We start from the raw sequence: 13168 nt of genomic DNA, 5'->3' as shown, positions 1-13168 counted from the left end.
CTTCACGGACTGGCAACGTTACAGTCAATCCCTGGATCGAACAAGCATCAGAAGCAAAAGAATGACGAACCGGCATGGTCGTAACACGTGCATGCTTCTCTCGCTTCTCTATCGATTATTAGTCGTCAAATTTTAACACCAAGAACATCGACATCAATGAATTTCCGTTGAAAGGTCGGAGCCGTGCTTAAGGGCATCAAATGAAACTGGTATACTTCAACAAAAACACTGTGCGTGATGGTGGCTGATCATTCAGCACCTGATCCGACCGAACCAATCATCAGAAGCTGAGCCAATCCCAAATGATCATCAGGACGAACACTGTCGGAATCATCCAGGATATGACATTCGAGGGAACACCGGCGGCTCCTATTATAGTCCAGTTGTGCTCAGTGACAGACTCGGCCTTTTTAAGTTTTTGCCCGTAGGTAAACTGATTATGCTTTCCCAGGACGCCACTGGTCAGCGTATCCGGGAGAATAGTCAGCCTGGGGAATGCCAGCAAAGAATCACCCACACATGGGCGAGACATACCATTAATATTACGAGGTAAGACCACTTTAGACGCTCGTGGCAACCGCAGCGAGGGCGGCTGATGCGTCGCATGGCATCTCGAGGGCAAGGGGCACGCCGGAACACGAACGCAGGCCGACGGTCAACCCGATGGGAGAGTCAGAGATACATGAGGACACGAAATACCATTTTAAGGGAGCGCAGATCTCCTGCGTTAGAATCCACAGCCTCATCGTCACGGTGAGGACTGAATATGAAACTATGTAGATCAACTGAGGTTCGAACTGATCTGCGCCAAGATGTATACAAAATATGCATCGAGCATCTTTGCATTTACACACATACCTCTTATAAAATACTTTGAGTACCAGTCTCGTAAAAAGACAATAAAATACCACTCAGCCCAGCTGAGGAACCAAGTTCCAACCTAGATGATACAGCTTTTCCACATGAACAACCTCAAGCTATAGACATAATGCTGCAGGCTTTGGCAACGCGATTAGACTATCAATGTCCACTTGCACGCTAATGCTGCTTGAATGATTCCAAGGACCACGAATGCGGTGCCCCGATGTCGGTGACGATGATGTTGGAGTAGACGATGATGATCTGTAGGTATTTGCTATCTCTAAATCCAGCGGTGACAAGTCAGGGAATGTGACCCGCATTGAATCTGCGCGGCGTATGCGAGATTGGGGCATAGGCCCATGAGGGAGGATAGCCTCTGGTCGGAAAGCGGGGCAAGGAAAGGAAGGGAGTGTGTGTTTTGGAGTAGCGCGTGGTGGGAGAGGTCCTTGTACGAGACGGAGAGCAGAAGGAGGTGCACGACGAGGGCCTCGAGGCATGGTTACAAGTGAAATGAAGTTCTACTACAGTCAGTCGATTTAATCGTCAAAACTTAAGTGAGAAGACTAGTAAGCACTAACCAAGTGAACGTCTTTTATGATACTGATAAAAACAAGCCACAAAACACAAACGCAAAGATAGAGGACAAAGAGCGACACGTAGTTTCGACAAGACCAGCAAAATCGAAATATCCACAGGAAGAATGGAATGTGGCTTAAAGTTGAACAATGGCTGTGTATGTGAGCTGGCACTCCGCACTGAAATGTGAAAGCTCCGCGCTCAGCGCCTATCTCCATTGGATCATAATAGCAAAGATAACAAAAATGGGATATATATGTACTATCGAACAAGGACAACACATCGCCATCTACAAATGTGCGAGTTCGAAAACACTACGATCGACGTATGGAATAACAAAAGAGCCAGCAACCCTGACGATACAACGGCGTTATGTACAGGTCTCAATCGGACGGTAGTGTTTCAGCAGTTGAGCTTTAAAGGCTATAAAAGGAATAATAAGAAACTGCATGCCCGTATGTCAAAATTTACTGACCGTCAGGCTGATTCCATAACCCTGCAGCGTCACCATTAAGCGGAGAAGCATTGTTGGGTTCTGTAAATGGTAAGCGAAAAAAAACATGCACGGCCAGTATTACAACTAACCTCCTAGCAGTGATTGCAACGATAATAATACAGTTTGCACGCTATATACAGCGGACCATTTGTCCTGGAAAAGTTATGGATGCCATGTATCATTAGTAGGAAAATGTGGCGAACCTGCAAGATATCAAGACAGATCGCGCCTCCTGCAATGTCAACGTTGGGGTGATAACAGGGTGTGTCAAACTTGATCGTGGGTGGTGAGTATGGATAATTGCTGGGGAATGCGATAGAGATTCGGAATGATAGTCCGGCATAAATCTAACACAAATATTTAGTACTGAATGTTAATGGTTCCATACGCGCGCCACGTACAGTCCCCGCCGGGCCTTCTATTGTGCCCACCCATTCAAACAGGTTTGCATCACTTTTAGGAAAGGCAGACTAAGCGGTACATGAGACATAAGCCCGAGGAGCACCCGAGAATCACTCACGATACCAGGAGATGATGACATCTAGCAAGAGCTGTGAGTTTAATGAAAGGCATAACTAGTCCAAATACTCACCATCAAGGTCATGAGTTCGTTACTTAAGCTGCAGAATGATAATGAGCATATATGTTAACCTGAGATGTGGCAGCATACTCACCGTTTTGTCACACTACCAGGACCGTCAGGTGCTGAGCCAGAGACGGCAGTTTTGTGAGAGGTTCTGGAGGGAGCAAGGGCGGAAGTGATCTGATCCATAATGTCCAAACTCGCAGATGGTCAAGAGAGAATATTTGCAAAATAAGAGCCACAACTTGTCTGTTCAAGTAGGTTCGAGTACAGTGGACGCGCTCAGTCACGTGCAGTCATTATTGAAATTTACACAGGCTCACAGGAAACAATAACAAATAAATAAAGACCTATTCTGAGTTTGAATTTAAATGGATAGATCCGTCGGCAAGAACGGCTGCCCAAAGCTTCTCCCTGCTCACCGTAAGCGAGTGCGTAGTCCTGTAACTTATACTTCCAACGTCGTCAACGGCCCACGCGATGTCGAGCAATTTCGTGCCGACGCCCGCAGAGCTCGCACTCGTGAATCAGATATTTGCTCAGGCAGATACTCAGAAAATCGGAATCCTCACCGGTGACGTCGCCGTAAAGGTCTTCCAGGGTGCTAAACTAACACCGACCGTCTTGGGCGAGATTTGGAATATTGCTGACGATGATAACAATGGCTTTTTGACCAAGAAGGGTGTCTCAATTGCAGTCCGTCTCATGGGCCACGCTCAAAAAGGCCAGAAGGTCGACAAGTCTCTTGTGAACAAACGTGAGTTTCACTGCTCTTTCACTATGACACATTACTGATATTGGGCCCTTAGCTGGACCCTTAGCCAATATTGAAGGCGTTCAGACGCCTTTAATTCCACAAGGCACTGGTGCATCAATACCGAAGTCACCACCTCCCAGTTTGCCTACATTGACTCCCCAAGACAAGGCCAAATTTACACGGATATTCCAGGGATGTGGGCCCATCAATGGTCTCCTCAGTGGTATGTCAGCTCATTTGCACGTAGTAGGGGTTAATCGTCTTCCTTCATTCAAGGCGAAAAGGCACGTAACGTATTCGTCAAATCCAAACTCTCTGTGGATAAACTATCTCAAATATGGTGCGTGAAGTATCTCTGAATTTGACAAGTCTCATACTGTCACAGGACTTTATGCGACACACAAGACCGAGGCGCACTCGACATAACTGACTTTACCATAGCCATGTACTTAATCCAAGCCTCCATGGCCGGTCAACTCTTATCTATCCCAACTTCTATTTCGCCGAGCTTATACGAGCAGGCTGGAGGAGTTTCTGCTCACGCGACCGGTGGTAGTGCAAACTTCAGCAGAGGTTTTCCACCAGTACCGAGGCATAATGCTGTGCAGCCGCAGCTGACGGGACAGGCGTCTCCGGCTCCTCCCCTTCCGAACAGACGCCTCGCACCTAGCAAGCTTGCACCAACCATACCTCCCTTCCCTGGGGTTACACAATGGGATGTCACCGCGGCTGAGAAGGCCGCTGCAGACCGCTTATTTGATACGTTGGACTCGCAGCATAGAGGATACATTGAAGGTGATGTTGCAGTACCATTCATGCTCGAATCCAAGTTACCGGAAGATGTCTTGGCCCAAGTCTGGTCTGTAATCATGTCTTCAGCCATTATTGTTTCTCACTTTTGGTTTGCAGGGATCTTGCGGATATCAATAATGACGGCCGTCTGACCCGTGACGGATTCGCAGTTGCGATGCACCTCATTCAGGGCAACCTCTCAGGCAAGGATGTCCCTAGTACGTTACCTCCGACCCTTGTACCTCCGTCAATGCGAGGCGGCCAAGTGCCGTTTGGTGCTGCACCGATACCTCCCAAACTGGAACCCGTGCGGGATCTCCTTTGGGACGATTCACCTCCGCCGTCGGCGACCACCTCGCATCCTTCAACAAGCGTCTTGCAACCTCAGACCACGGGTACCCCACTCTCTCCGCGGTCTTTGCCTCGTCCCACACCGCCCTCACAGGATCCCTTTGGCTCCTCTCCAGCTACATCTTGTGCGTTGCTTGGTGCCATCTTCTGAGAAGATACTGATACTCTGAACAACAGCGTCAAACAGGAATTTCCTTGATGACGACGATACACATGTGCCGCCCATTCTACACGACCAGTCTGCAGAAATTGGGAACGTGCAGAATCAACTTAATTCCACGCAGAGATCTCTGCAGACTACAAAGGCTGAGCGAGAGGCGCTCGAGAGTACGCTTGCCAATCAGGCTGCGCAGCTTTCAGCTCTTCAGACTCAGCTTGCTTCTGCCAAAGCATCTTATGAGACGGAGACTTCCCTTCTGAACACGCTCCGTGATCGCCATGCAGCTCAGATCGCTGACATCCAAAGAGTTAGGGAAGAACTCATCAGGGACGAGAGCGACCTCAGTGCTGTCCGATTGGAGAAAGCAGAAGTCGAAGGGTCTTTCTTGCGCGACAAGGAAGAGGTCCGAGAATTGAACAGGCGGATGGCGGAGGTTACGACGCAAATTGCTGTTGCGAAGCAGGACGTCGAGAAGGCGAAGAAAGATGCGAAACAACAGAAGGGTCTTCTTGCTATTGCCAAAAAGCAACTGATAGCCAAGGAGTCGGAAAAGATCAAGGTGGACAAGGAACTAGAGGAAGCACAGCAAGATCTCACTGATTCGATTACGGAGAGAGAAGAAGCCGAGGCCGAGGTCGAGAAGATTGTGATTACGCCTTCGCAGACAACGTTGGAGCGTTCCAAGTCACCGGACTCGGTTGCTTTCGCGGCTGCTCATCCTTTACCAATGACCCCTGATATCACGGGCACCACGAGCCCAATCAGTGTGAAGAGTAACAACCCATTCGAGAGGTTGGCGTTGTCCTCGGGGGCATCGACTCCGCGATCTCAGTCACCATTCCTGTCTTTCCCTAATACTTCTTACCCTACTCCCCCTGGCCTGTCATCACCACCCGGTCTCTATCCCCCAGCTACCTCGGCTACAATGCAATCGGACATATTTTCGCAGGCACTCGACACAGAACCCGTGCTACAGACCGACAACGCGCCTGATACAGATGGTTCTGAATTTGTCGTTGTGACCCCTCGTGTGAAGGATGGTCCCTATTTTTCTGATGGTGTCGTATCGTCACCCACGAGCGATGAGCATTTCACCACCCCTCCAACTAGTGTCACACCAGTCAATCCCAACTCCAGTGCAAATGTTTCATCTCTCGATAGTGTTGCGGCACACTTCCCCGCTATTGATGATTTCAACACTCAGCACCTCGCACCGGAGGAGGGGGAGAAAGAAACAGACCTGTCGACGGACCTTCAGGAGTTGGAGGTGAACGACACTGAGAGTGAAAGCGAGGACAGCCACGAGTCGGAAGCTGTCGACCACATGACAGACTCTGCCAAGGAAGTTTCTCCCTCAGAAGCGGCATCCTCACAGGCGCCGACCTCTTTTGATGACATCTTTGGAGTTAACACTGATGTACCCGAGCAAGCCCCTCCTTCCAGCAGTGCGCCTCAGTCGGACCCAGCCGCCCCCTCGCAGAATGGCACATCTTTGGTAGATGCTTTTGGTGCTCCTTTCTCAGAGCTTGAAACCACTCCGTCGCAACTCTCTCAACCATCTGGGACAAGCGGTTTGAATAGTTTTGATGAGGCTCTCGGCAAGATCTCAAATGGCGGTTCCGCGCAGCCGGCTTCTGCCTTCTCCTTCGATTCCAACTTTGAGGATAACTTTGACTTTGGGACAGCGATGGCATCATCTTCTACGTTCCCACCACCCCCCACCGGATCTGCCCCTGCCAATGGCATGCCCGCAACGACCACAAACATGGTTACGCATACGAATGGGGCACCTGATTTCTTTACCCAGCCTGCGAGTATTGGGATATCAGCCACTCCGAAAGTGGCTGTGGCACAGCCGGTAGCCCCGGTCTCATTTGATGAAGTATTCTCATCGGGCCCCTGGAATGCCTCAAGCACCGCACCTCAGCCTGAGAAGGCAAAATCAAAACAAGCGGACACGGGCATAAGCTTCCAAGATGCGTTCGGAGGCGTCGATGTCTCTCAAGCCCTGGCGCTAGATAACTCATTCTCTTCTAGAACTTCAAAAGCATTCACATCCTCTACGTCGCCACCTTTGTCCGAGGGTGGTAAACCCTTCCCAAATGTCTCCCCTCCTGCATCACCACGAGGGCCATCTTCTCCCCGTGTTACGCCGATACGGTCTACTTCCCCTCCGCGACGTGCCACATCGCCACCGCCTCGAGCTGTTTCTCCGAAGTTGCAGCGGCCGTCAAGCTCTTCAACCAAGGAACCTACTCACGATAAGCCTCCGCCACCCCCGCGGCACTCTAAGCTTAGTGTATGTACTATCTTTACTTCGCATATTATATTACTCATAATTGGTGCCTCATAGATTCGCCTTCCGTTTGGCAAGAGAAAGAAGCAGGATTCAGTACCGCCTATTCCTCCATCGAATCTGTCTCAGAATGTGACTGTTATGGAGCCTGGTGTTGAAGACGACGTGGAGCCTGTGAAGCAGCTGTCTGCAATGGGCTTCAGTCGGGATCAAGCTGTTGCGGCACTCGAAGCACACGATTATGACGTACAAAGAGCATTGAATAGCCTACTGGGAGCGCAATAGGGGGAGGGTGGCGACACGATGAACGTGATATCTTATCGTTTGATCTTCAACATTTCATGTGTCCTCTTATTATCAGATAACAGAACGTACTTCCGGAACGCACATGCACACTCCTTACTACTCATTCCATTTTCTTTTTAATCTCGTCGTCATTCCCGAAATATCTGACTCATAAGGAGCAGGTCAAGAGGCCAGACCCAACGGAACAATGACATTCCTTTATGCCGCTTTCTTAGGCTTTCTCTCTATCTGACGGGTCAGCCGAGGCCTTGTCATTGTCATGATCATCGCCAGGCCTCGAGTGATTAATTCGACCCTGCAGAAGAGTCTTGTATTCCCACCCGGATTCAGTCGACCCCGATGTGCTCATTAATGCCCTATTGTTCTGCATGAGGTACTGTGACAAGGCATGATACTGCGGAGAACTGCCTCTTGAGATCTATAGGTCACTGATAGGGGGGCAGTTCTCAGATTTTTCTTATGTAGTAGTCTTAAGGTTGGCGTTGTTGCAACTTTGTTGATTAGCCGAACCTTGGTGCCTTAAAATACACGCACTAGTGCTTCCGCGAGCGGGGAAACTGAAGGGAAACTGCAAAAGCAAGTTCAAGTTGACTGTCAAAATTTTTAGCGGGCCTATATAACCATCTTGCGTTGTAACCACTTTGCGGAAAGAACTTAACGAATCTCTGCCCTCCCATGGCCGCATTCGATATGATTGTGGTGGGCTCCGGTGGCGGACCCGATGAAACTAACCTATCAGGGTGAGTCCCTTCTTTCCGCTTTCCATCTTGATTCAGACATACTACGATACAGATATTTGCTCAAGCCTTGCGAGGCTGCTTGGAATGATGGTATTATCGCATTGGAGGCGGGTGCGCTATTTCATAACTGTGTCTCGCGACCACAGCTGACGCTATCACTCAGGGTCGGGTCTTGGCGCGCTCAGACATATCATGAAGCGCGATCCAAACATTTTCGGAGAACGTCCAACTGACGCGAATCCAACATCATTTACTCCTCTCACGGTGTATTCAAATGTCAAGTCAGTGACGTCCTCCCGCAGTACTGCCTCACGGCCCGTAATTTAACTCGATTCTGCAGGTGTTTCCTCCTTACACACGCACACCTTGACCATATAAGCAGTCTTATAATGGCCGCGGGCACACTCGGCGGTGCCAGAAAGCGTATATATGGTTCAACCCAGACTCTCAGAGATCTAGAGACAGTCTTTTCTGGAAGAGTATGGCCCAAATTAGCCACATATGATGAGAATAACCCGTTATTGCAATTGGTGTATCACGCGTGAGTCTCATCCCACGAGTCAATCTAGCCATCTCCCTCAAATCCTGCCATCCCGCTTGGCAGCCTCCATGCAGATGGCAAATACAAGGCCATCTTCCCAGATATCTCCGTTCGTTTCATGACCGTCAACCACGGAATGAACGACTCTGGTCAGTATGACGGTGCTTGCTTTTTCATTCGACACGACCCCACAAATCATGAGTTCATCTTTTTCGGTGATGTGGAACCCGACAGCATTTCCGTCAAGCCCAAGAACATCGCTGTCTGGCGTGCAGCAGCACCAAAGATACCACATGACATATCTACCATCTTCATTGAGTGTTCATACCAAATAGGGCGGCCGGAGGCGGAACTTTGGGGTCATCTCAGTCCCGTACATTTGGTACAGGAGTTGGTCACGCTGGCAACAGAGGTTGTCATCGCCCAGAAAGCACGTAAATCCCGCTCAGGATCACGGCCGCGAAAGAAGCAACGGAAGAACTCCATGTCACCTGATGCCCTTCACGGTGCACTCCAAGGTGTCAAAGTTTACATCATACACTGCAAAGAGCAATTCCTCACAGAACGACCGATCAGCCATGTTATTGGTGACCAATGTCGTGAGCTGCTTGCGCCCCATCAACTAGGGGTCGAACTACTCACTGCAGACCAGGGTATGAGGATTGGTGGGTCCAATCGTCCTATCGGCTTTGGCGGATATACGTGGAACTAATTTGTGCTTCTTCAAGTGATCTGAACTTTATCCTCAACAAACTTTTCTTATTGGTTCAGTTATTCGTTTGGCTATTTATACTTGGAGCAATCCACCTCGATACCACTCCCCACCGTGTGTGTATATTTAACCCCTGTAGCCTTAATTCCTATTCGCAGTTGTCGTTCTTACCACCAGTTTGTCTTATCACTCATCGAAGCCATCCTCCAATTCATGTTCGGACTTTTTGACGCGCCACGTACCTTCGAGCCTCTTTCCCATATACTACTCGAACTACGTACCGTCTTTAGACTCACTCACGTACTTGCATGATTGCACAAAATACAAGATCACGACGATAACATAGAAATCACCTGCAAACAGCAAAAAAGGAATATACAGGAAAAAATGTTAAGAACAAAGAAGAAGAAAAGAGCCAACGAGTATTGGACATGAAGACCGTCCTTAGTGCATACGTACAAAGGTATCTATAACGCGTAACATCATAAGGTCAATCATATTCGGTCGTTTCATGGGTAGGCTATGACGATGCGTAGAGCTTCACGACGCCGTCTGCGCCTGCGCTTGCCATGAAGGGTAACGTGGGGTGGAATTCGACATCGAGAACGCCCTCTTTGGCCTTTTCGCGATGTGTCGTGATCTCTTGTGTGCAGGTCCGCGAACCAAGGAGATCCCAGAAGCGGATGGAGCAGTCGTGCGAGCCAGACACAAGCGAGAATCCGGCTGCATCGATCGACAACGACGTTACCCCGTCGAGATGAGCAGGCATGGTGTGCGTGCAATGTCCTTCATACGCGGTCAGCGAATGCAAAGGAACCCGGCTGGTAAACAGAACGTACCTGACAATATGTCGAATATGCGGATAAACTTGTCCTCATGGGCAGTGACGAGGAACGATATCGTTGGGTGGGAAACAATGCGGTTCACCTGAGTTGCAGGCGTGCCATCTTGATGAAAAGCATGATCAGGGACATTAGATCGTCAATAGAAGCAAGATACACACCATATGTGGCATCAGTCGCCAATCTCGACACCTCTCTTCCTGTCTCGATATCGAACACTTTTACCACCGCGTTCTGGAATGCCACTGCCACCTTTTTCAAGTCAGACTTGATCGCCTCGACCGCAGTTGCTCCTGGGTCTTTTTCCTTTTCTTCCTCCTCGCTCCCTTCGTGGTCCAGGCCATAGTAGCCCCATGACAATTTCAAAATCACACGGCCGTCTGCAGCTCCGCTTACATCCCATACCTTTATCGAACCCTCAGCACCACAGCTCACCAATGCATTCTCGTCCCGTACAAGGGCAAGGTCCCAGACGGCATCAGTGTGCCCCACCAGCTCTCCACGCGCAGAGGTATCATCGTACGGCGCGTATGTTGTGTGCGACGGGGAGGGCAGCGCCCAGATACGGATGCTTGAGTCAAGCGATGCGCTGTAGATGAGGTGCTTAGTAGGCGAATGCACGAGACGTGTTATTGCGGCAGAGTGGCCACGCAGGGTAAGTTGGGGCTCGAAATCAGTCGTGGGACGAGCACTAGAAGAGCGTTAGTCTCATCATGCCTGCTAGAGAAACGAGGAGACGAACGCAGAAGATGCTAAATTCGCGACATCCATGCGCCAGATTTTTACTGTGCAATCATCTCCACCGGTTGCAAGACATAGTTCCGTGGGATGGAATGCCAGTGCACGCACTGCATCCAGATGACTGGAAGCTAGAATCAGCACCAAAAACTTGAACTTCGAGTGACTGAGGTACTCACTTTCTCAATGTTCGCTTAGCCTTCCATATCTTTGCACCGTCGCCTTCAGCCCTCCTCAACCCCAACACCTACGCTCTCTACCTCATCTTCGTCTTCTCCAACTTCTTCACCCTCGCCTTCGCCTTCCTCGTCATCGCGCCACCGCTGTATCTTCATATGCTGTTCGTACGATGACCGCAACTTCTCTCGCCACTCGCCCTGATCATCGGGACGGAAGATCGCCGTTAGATGGCGCGATGGCTCTGCCTCGGCGGCCGGTGCTCCCTCTTTCTCTGGAGGCGGTTGTGGTGCTGTCTGCGGGGGCGCCTGCTGTGGTGGAGGCTGCTGAGGCTGGGATAACTGAGATGGCTGTGGCCTTTCTTGACTTTGCACCTGCTGTTGCTGTTGCTGTTGCTGTTGTTGCTGTGTTGGAACATGCCCGCACCAACATTGTTCAGTGGACTTCCTCGTTCCAATGGTCCTGTCGACGCTGGGCCTGACATCAAACTCACACCACCACTTAACATCGGGAAGTCCTTATTTCCCGGTCCAGAAACAACTGTGACCCCTGGCCCAGATTCCGGCAAAGCCTTACGAGGCCGGCCATTGTAGATCGCCTCGAAGGGCTGGCTGGGTGCTGTGGGGTTCACAAGTCCTGATGAGATGAGCGGACGGTTCGGGAGTGGGTTCATTGCTTGCGGAGAGGTGAGGTATGAGATTTCCTGGAGACATCTGAAGAAGATTGTGATCTTGTATGAAGTGAGCTCGAAAGGTGACAAGAAAACGTACTGCTTGAGGTAGTCTCTGCTCCGTGCGCGGCTCTTTGGGTCGCGTCCTGGTGGCGGCTTACCGACAGAACCAACGGACGGCAAGCCTACGCTCCAGTTCGTACTTGTACCGGCCCATGAGGGTTGTCGTGCTGGGGGTGCAGAGGTCCCGTTCGGAACGCGTTCGGAGGGCAGAGGAGAATCTATGGTAGGTATACCGATGTCAAATACGCCACAAAAATAAACAGCACCCAAAGAATCCGAGAAAAAAACGCACCGTCACTACGCGGCGAGCTGCCACTGCTCCCATCCTTATGGCTCTGAACATCATCTTTTGAGCCTTGCTGCTGAAGTGGGGCTGATTTTGACGGTTGAGCGGTGCCAGTTGGCGCAGTTAGCTGCTTTGAGCTATTGTACAGTATTATGAAGAACACATGGCATGAGAGCATTCGCGAGATCAACAAAAAGAGGGAGGCGGCACGCGTGAGCAGGTAGGCGTGTGCATAAGGCGAACACGAACCGTTCCATACGGAGAGCATACTCCAGCATTTTTATGCGACGCATCAGGTCGAGTTTGACGTTTTCGAACGAGCGTCGCTCGCCCTCGAGGAGAGCTATGCGAGCCTATTGTGAACCATTGTGAGAATGGATACGCGACACGTCCCAAACACAAGAAATTGGGCAACGAATGAAGGTATGCAGACTGAACGATTTTTATGATACGAAAAGCCGAAAGTAAAAAGTGACTCGCGGTGGACATAGGAATGTGGAGTGAGGACACTCACCCTCATTTCAGCTCTCTCAATCTCCCATTCGTTTCTATCACGCTCATAACGACGCCATTCTGTCTGCAAAAAGTGCAAGACACTGGAGAGGTTAAAATCTTGACCATTCTGCGGGGGTGGTGGGGGGATACCCTGGGACTGCCCTGGCTGGCCCTGAGGTTGCTGCTGGCCAAGTTGACCCTGTTGCTGTTGGCCTCCTTGATTTTGCTGTGGCTGAGGCACCTGCAAGGTGCCAAGCATAGGGATCTGGATTGTCTGTGGATGGTGAATGTTGGGCGTCGAAGAGATTGACTGTGTACTCTGGTTGTTCTGGTGGTATAATGCAGTTAAAGCGTCGCGCTGCTGTGAGCTGTTGCTGCTGTTATTTTGCGATAGAAGACCGTTAGGAGGAGGAGATTTTGAAGTGGCAAGGTTACTGATCCGTGAGCTTGTGAGCATAGCGGTGGTGGGTTCCTATAATTCTGCTTTCCAGTGTTTGCGATCAACAAACAACCACCTCAGTGTCACGGTGAAGGCGGTAAAGACAATTCAACGTCAACGTCAACGACCACGACGGTAACAGCGACGACCACGACAATGGAAGTACGGAGAAAGGCGAGTCCACGAAGCACCTCTTTTCAATTTCACTCATTCACAAAGCGCTTTAGCACTATTAATGCCGTCGTATATATTTCATGCATAAACTGATTCAAACATCCGACCTCCGG

The 13168-nt window shown here is 50.2% G+C and overlaps 5 protein-coding genes across 5 annotated transcripts; 2 read left to right on the top strand and 3 right to left on the bottom strand.

The window, feature by feature from the left end:
• Positions 1–861: 861 nt before the first annotated feature.
• DFJ58DRAFT_53816 (uncharacterized protein) lies at positions 862–1613 on the bottom strand. Its single transcript, XM_041380794.1, has 2 exons — positions 1440–1613; positions 862–1382 (listed from the first exon to the last, which is right to left on the bottom strand). Exon 2 carries the CDS (start codon positions 1356–1358, stop codon positions 978–980), a length of 381 nt encoding a protein of 126 aa, XP_041239983.1. The 5' UTR covers positions 1359–1382; positions 1440–1613; the 3' UTR covers positions 862–977.
• A 1-nt stretch (position 1614) lies between these two features.
• DFJ58DRAFT_53773 (ubiquitin-conjugating enzyme/RWD-like protein) lies at positions 1615–2824 on the bottom strand. The gene is made up of 8 exons (XM_041380793.1): positions 2608–2824; positions 2526–2553; positions 2454–2474; positions 2335–2403; positions 2137–2280; positions 2023–2086; positions 1913–1972; positions 1615–1860 (listed from the first exon to the last, which is right to left on the bottom strand). The coding sequence occupies exons 1-8, from the start codon at positions 2703–2705 to the stop codon at positions 1808–1810; spliced, it is 537 nt and encodes a 178-aa protein (XP_041239982.1). The 5' UTR covers positions 2706–2824; the 3' UTR covers positions 1615–1807.
• A 105-nt stretch (positions 2825–2929) lies between these two features.
• On the top strand, positions 2930–7273 carry DFJ58DRAFT_53648 (uncharacterized protein). The gene is made up of 7 exons (XM_041380792.1): positions 2930–3273; positions 3326–3496; positions 3550–3613; positions 3659–4132; positions 4183–4541; positions 4594–6875; positions 6930–7273. The coding sequence occupies exons 1-7, from the start codon at positions 2997–2999 to the stop codon at positions 7155–7157; spliced, it is 3855 nt and encodes a 1284-aa protein (XP_041239981.1). The 5' UTR covers positions 2930–2996; the 3' UTR covers positions 7158–7273.
• A 447-nt stretch (positions 7274–7720) lies between these two features.
• DFJ58DRAFT_805971 (cyclic-AMP phosphodiesterase) lies at positions 7721–9512 on the top strand. The gene is made up of 5 exons (XM_041391139.1): positions 7721–7918; positions 7971–8029; positions 8082–8199; positions 8259–8459; positions 8523–9512. Exons 1-5 carry the CDS (start codon positions 7854–7856, stop codon positions 9169–9171), a joined length of 1092 nt encoding a protein of 363 aa, XP_041239980.1. The 5' UTR covers positions 7721–7853; the 3' UTR covers positions 9172–9512.
• DFJ58DRAFT_907513 (WD40-repeat-containing domain protein) lies at positions 9494–13092 on the bottom strand (the record flags this gene model as incomplete). Its single annotated transcript, XM_041395066.1, has 12 exons — positions 9494–9957; positions 10011–10118; positions 10175–10704; positions 10756–10875; positions 10931–10959; positions 11003–11332; positions 11359–11641; positions 11699–11879; positions 11954–12084; positions 12197–12300; positions 12462–12888; positions 13073–13092. The coding sequence occupies 12 exons, from the start codon at positions 13090–13092 to the stop codon at positions 9692–9694; spliced, it is 2529 nt and encodes an 842-aa protein (XP_041239979.1). The 3' UTR covers positions 9494–9691.
• Between the last annotated feature and the right edge of the window lie 76 nt (positions 13093–13168).

Source organism: Suillus subalutaceus (genome assembly GCF_016647625.1).
Source record: "Suillus subalutaceus strain FC151 chromosome Unknown DFJ58scaffold_115, whole genome shotgun sequence".
In the NCBI taxonomy this organism is placed as follows: domain Eukaryota; kingdom Fungi; phylum Basidiomycota; class Agaricomycetes; order Boletales; family Suillaceae; genus Suillus; species Suillus subalutaceus.
The sequence above is the reverse complement of the archived record's forward strand: the minus strand, read 5'-3'. Positions and strand labels throughout refer to the sequence as shown.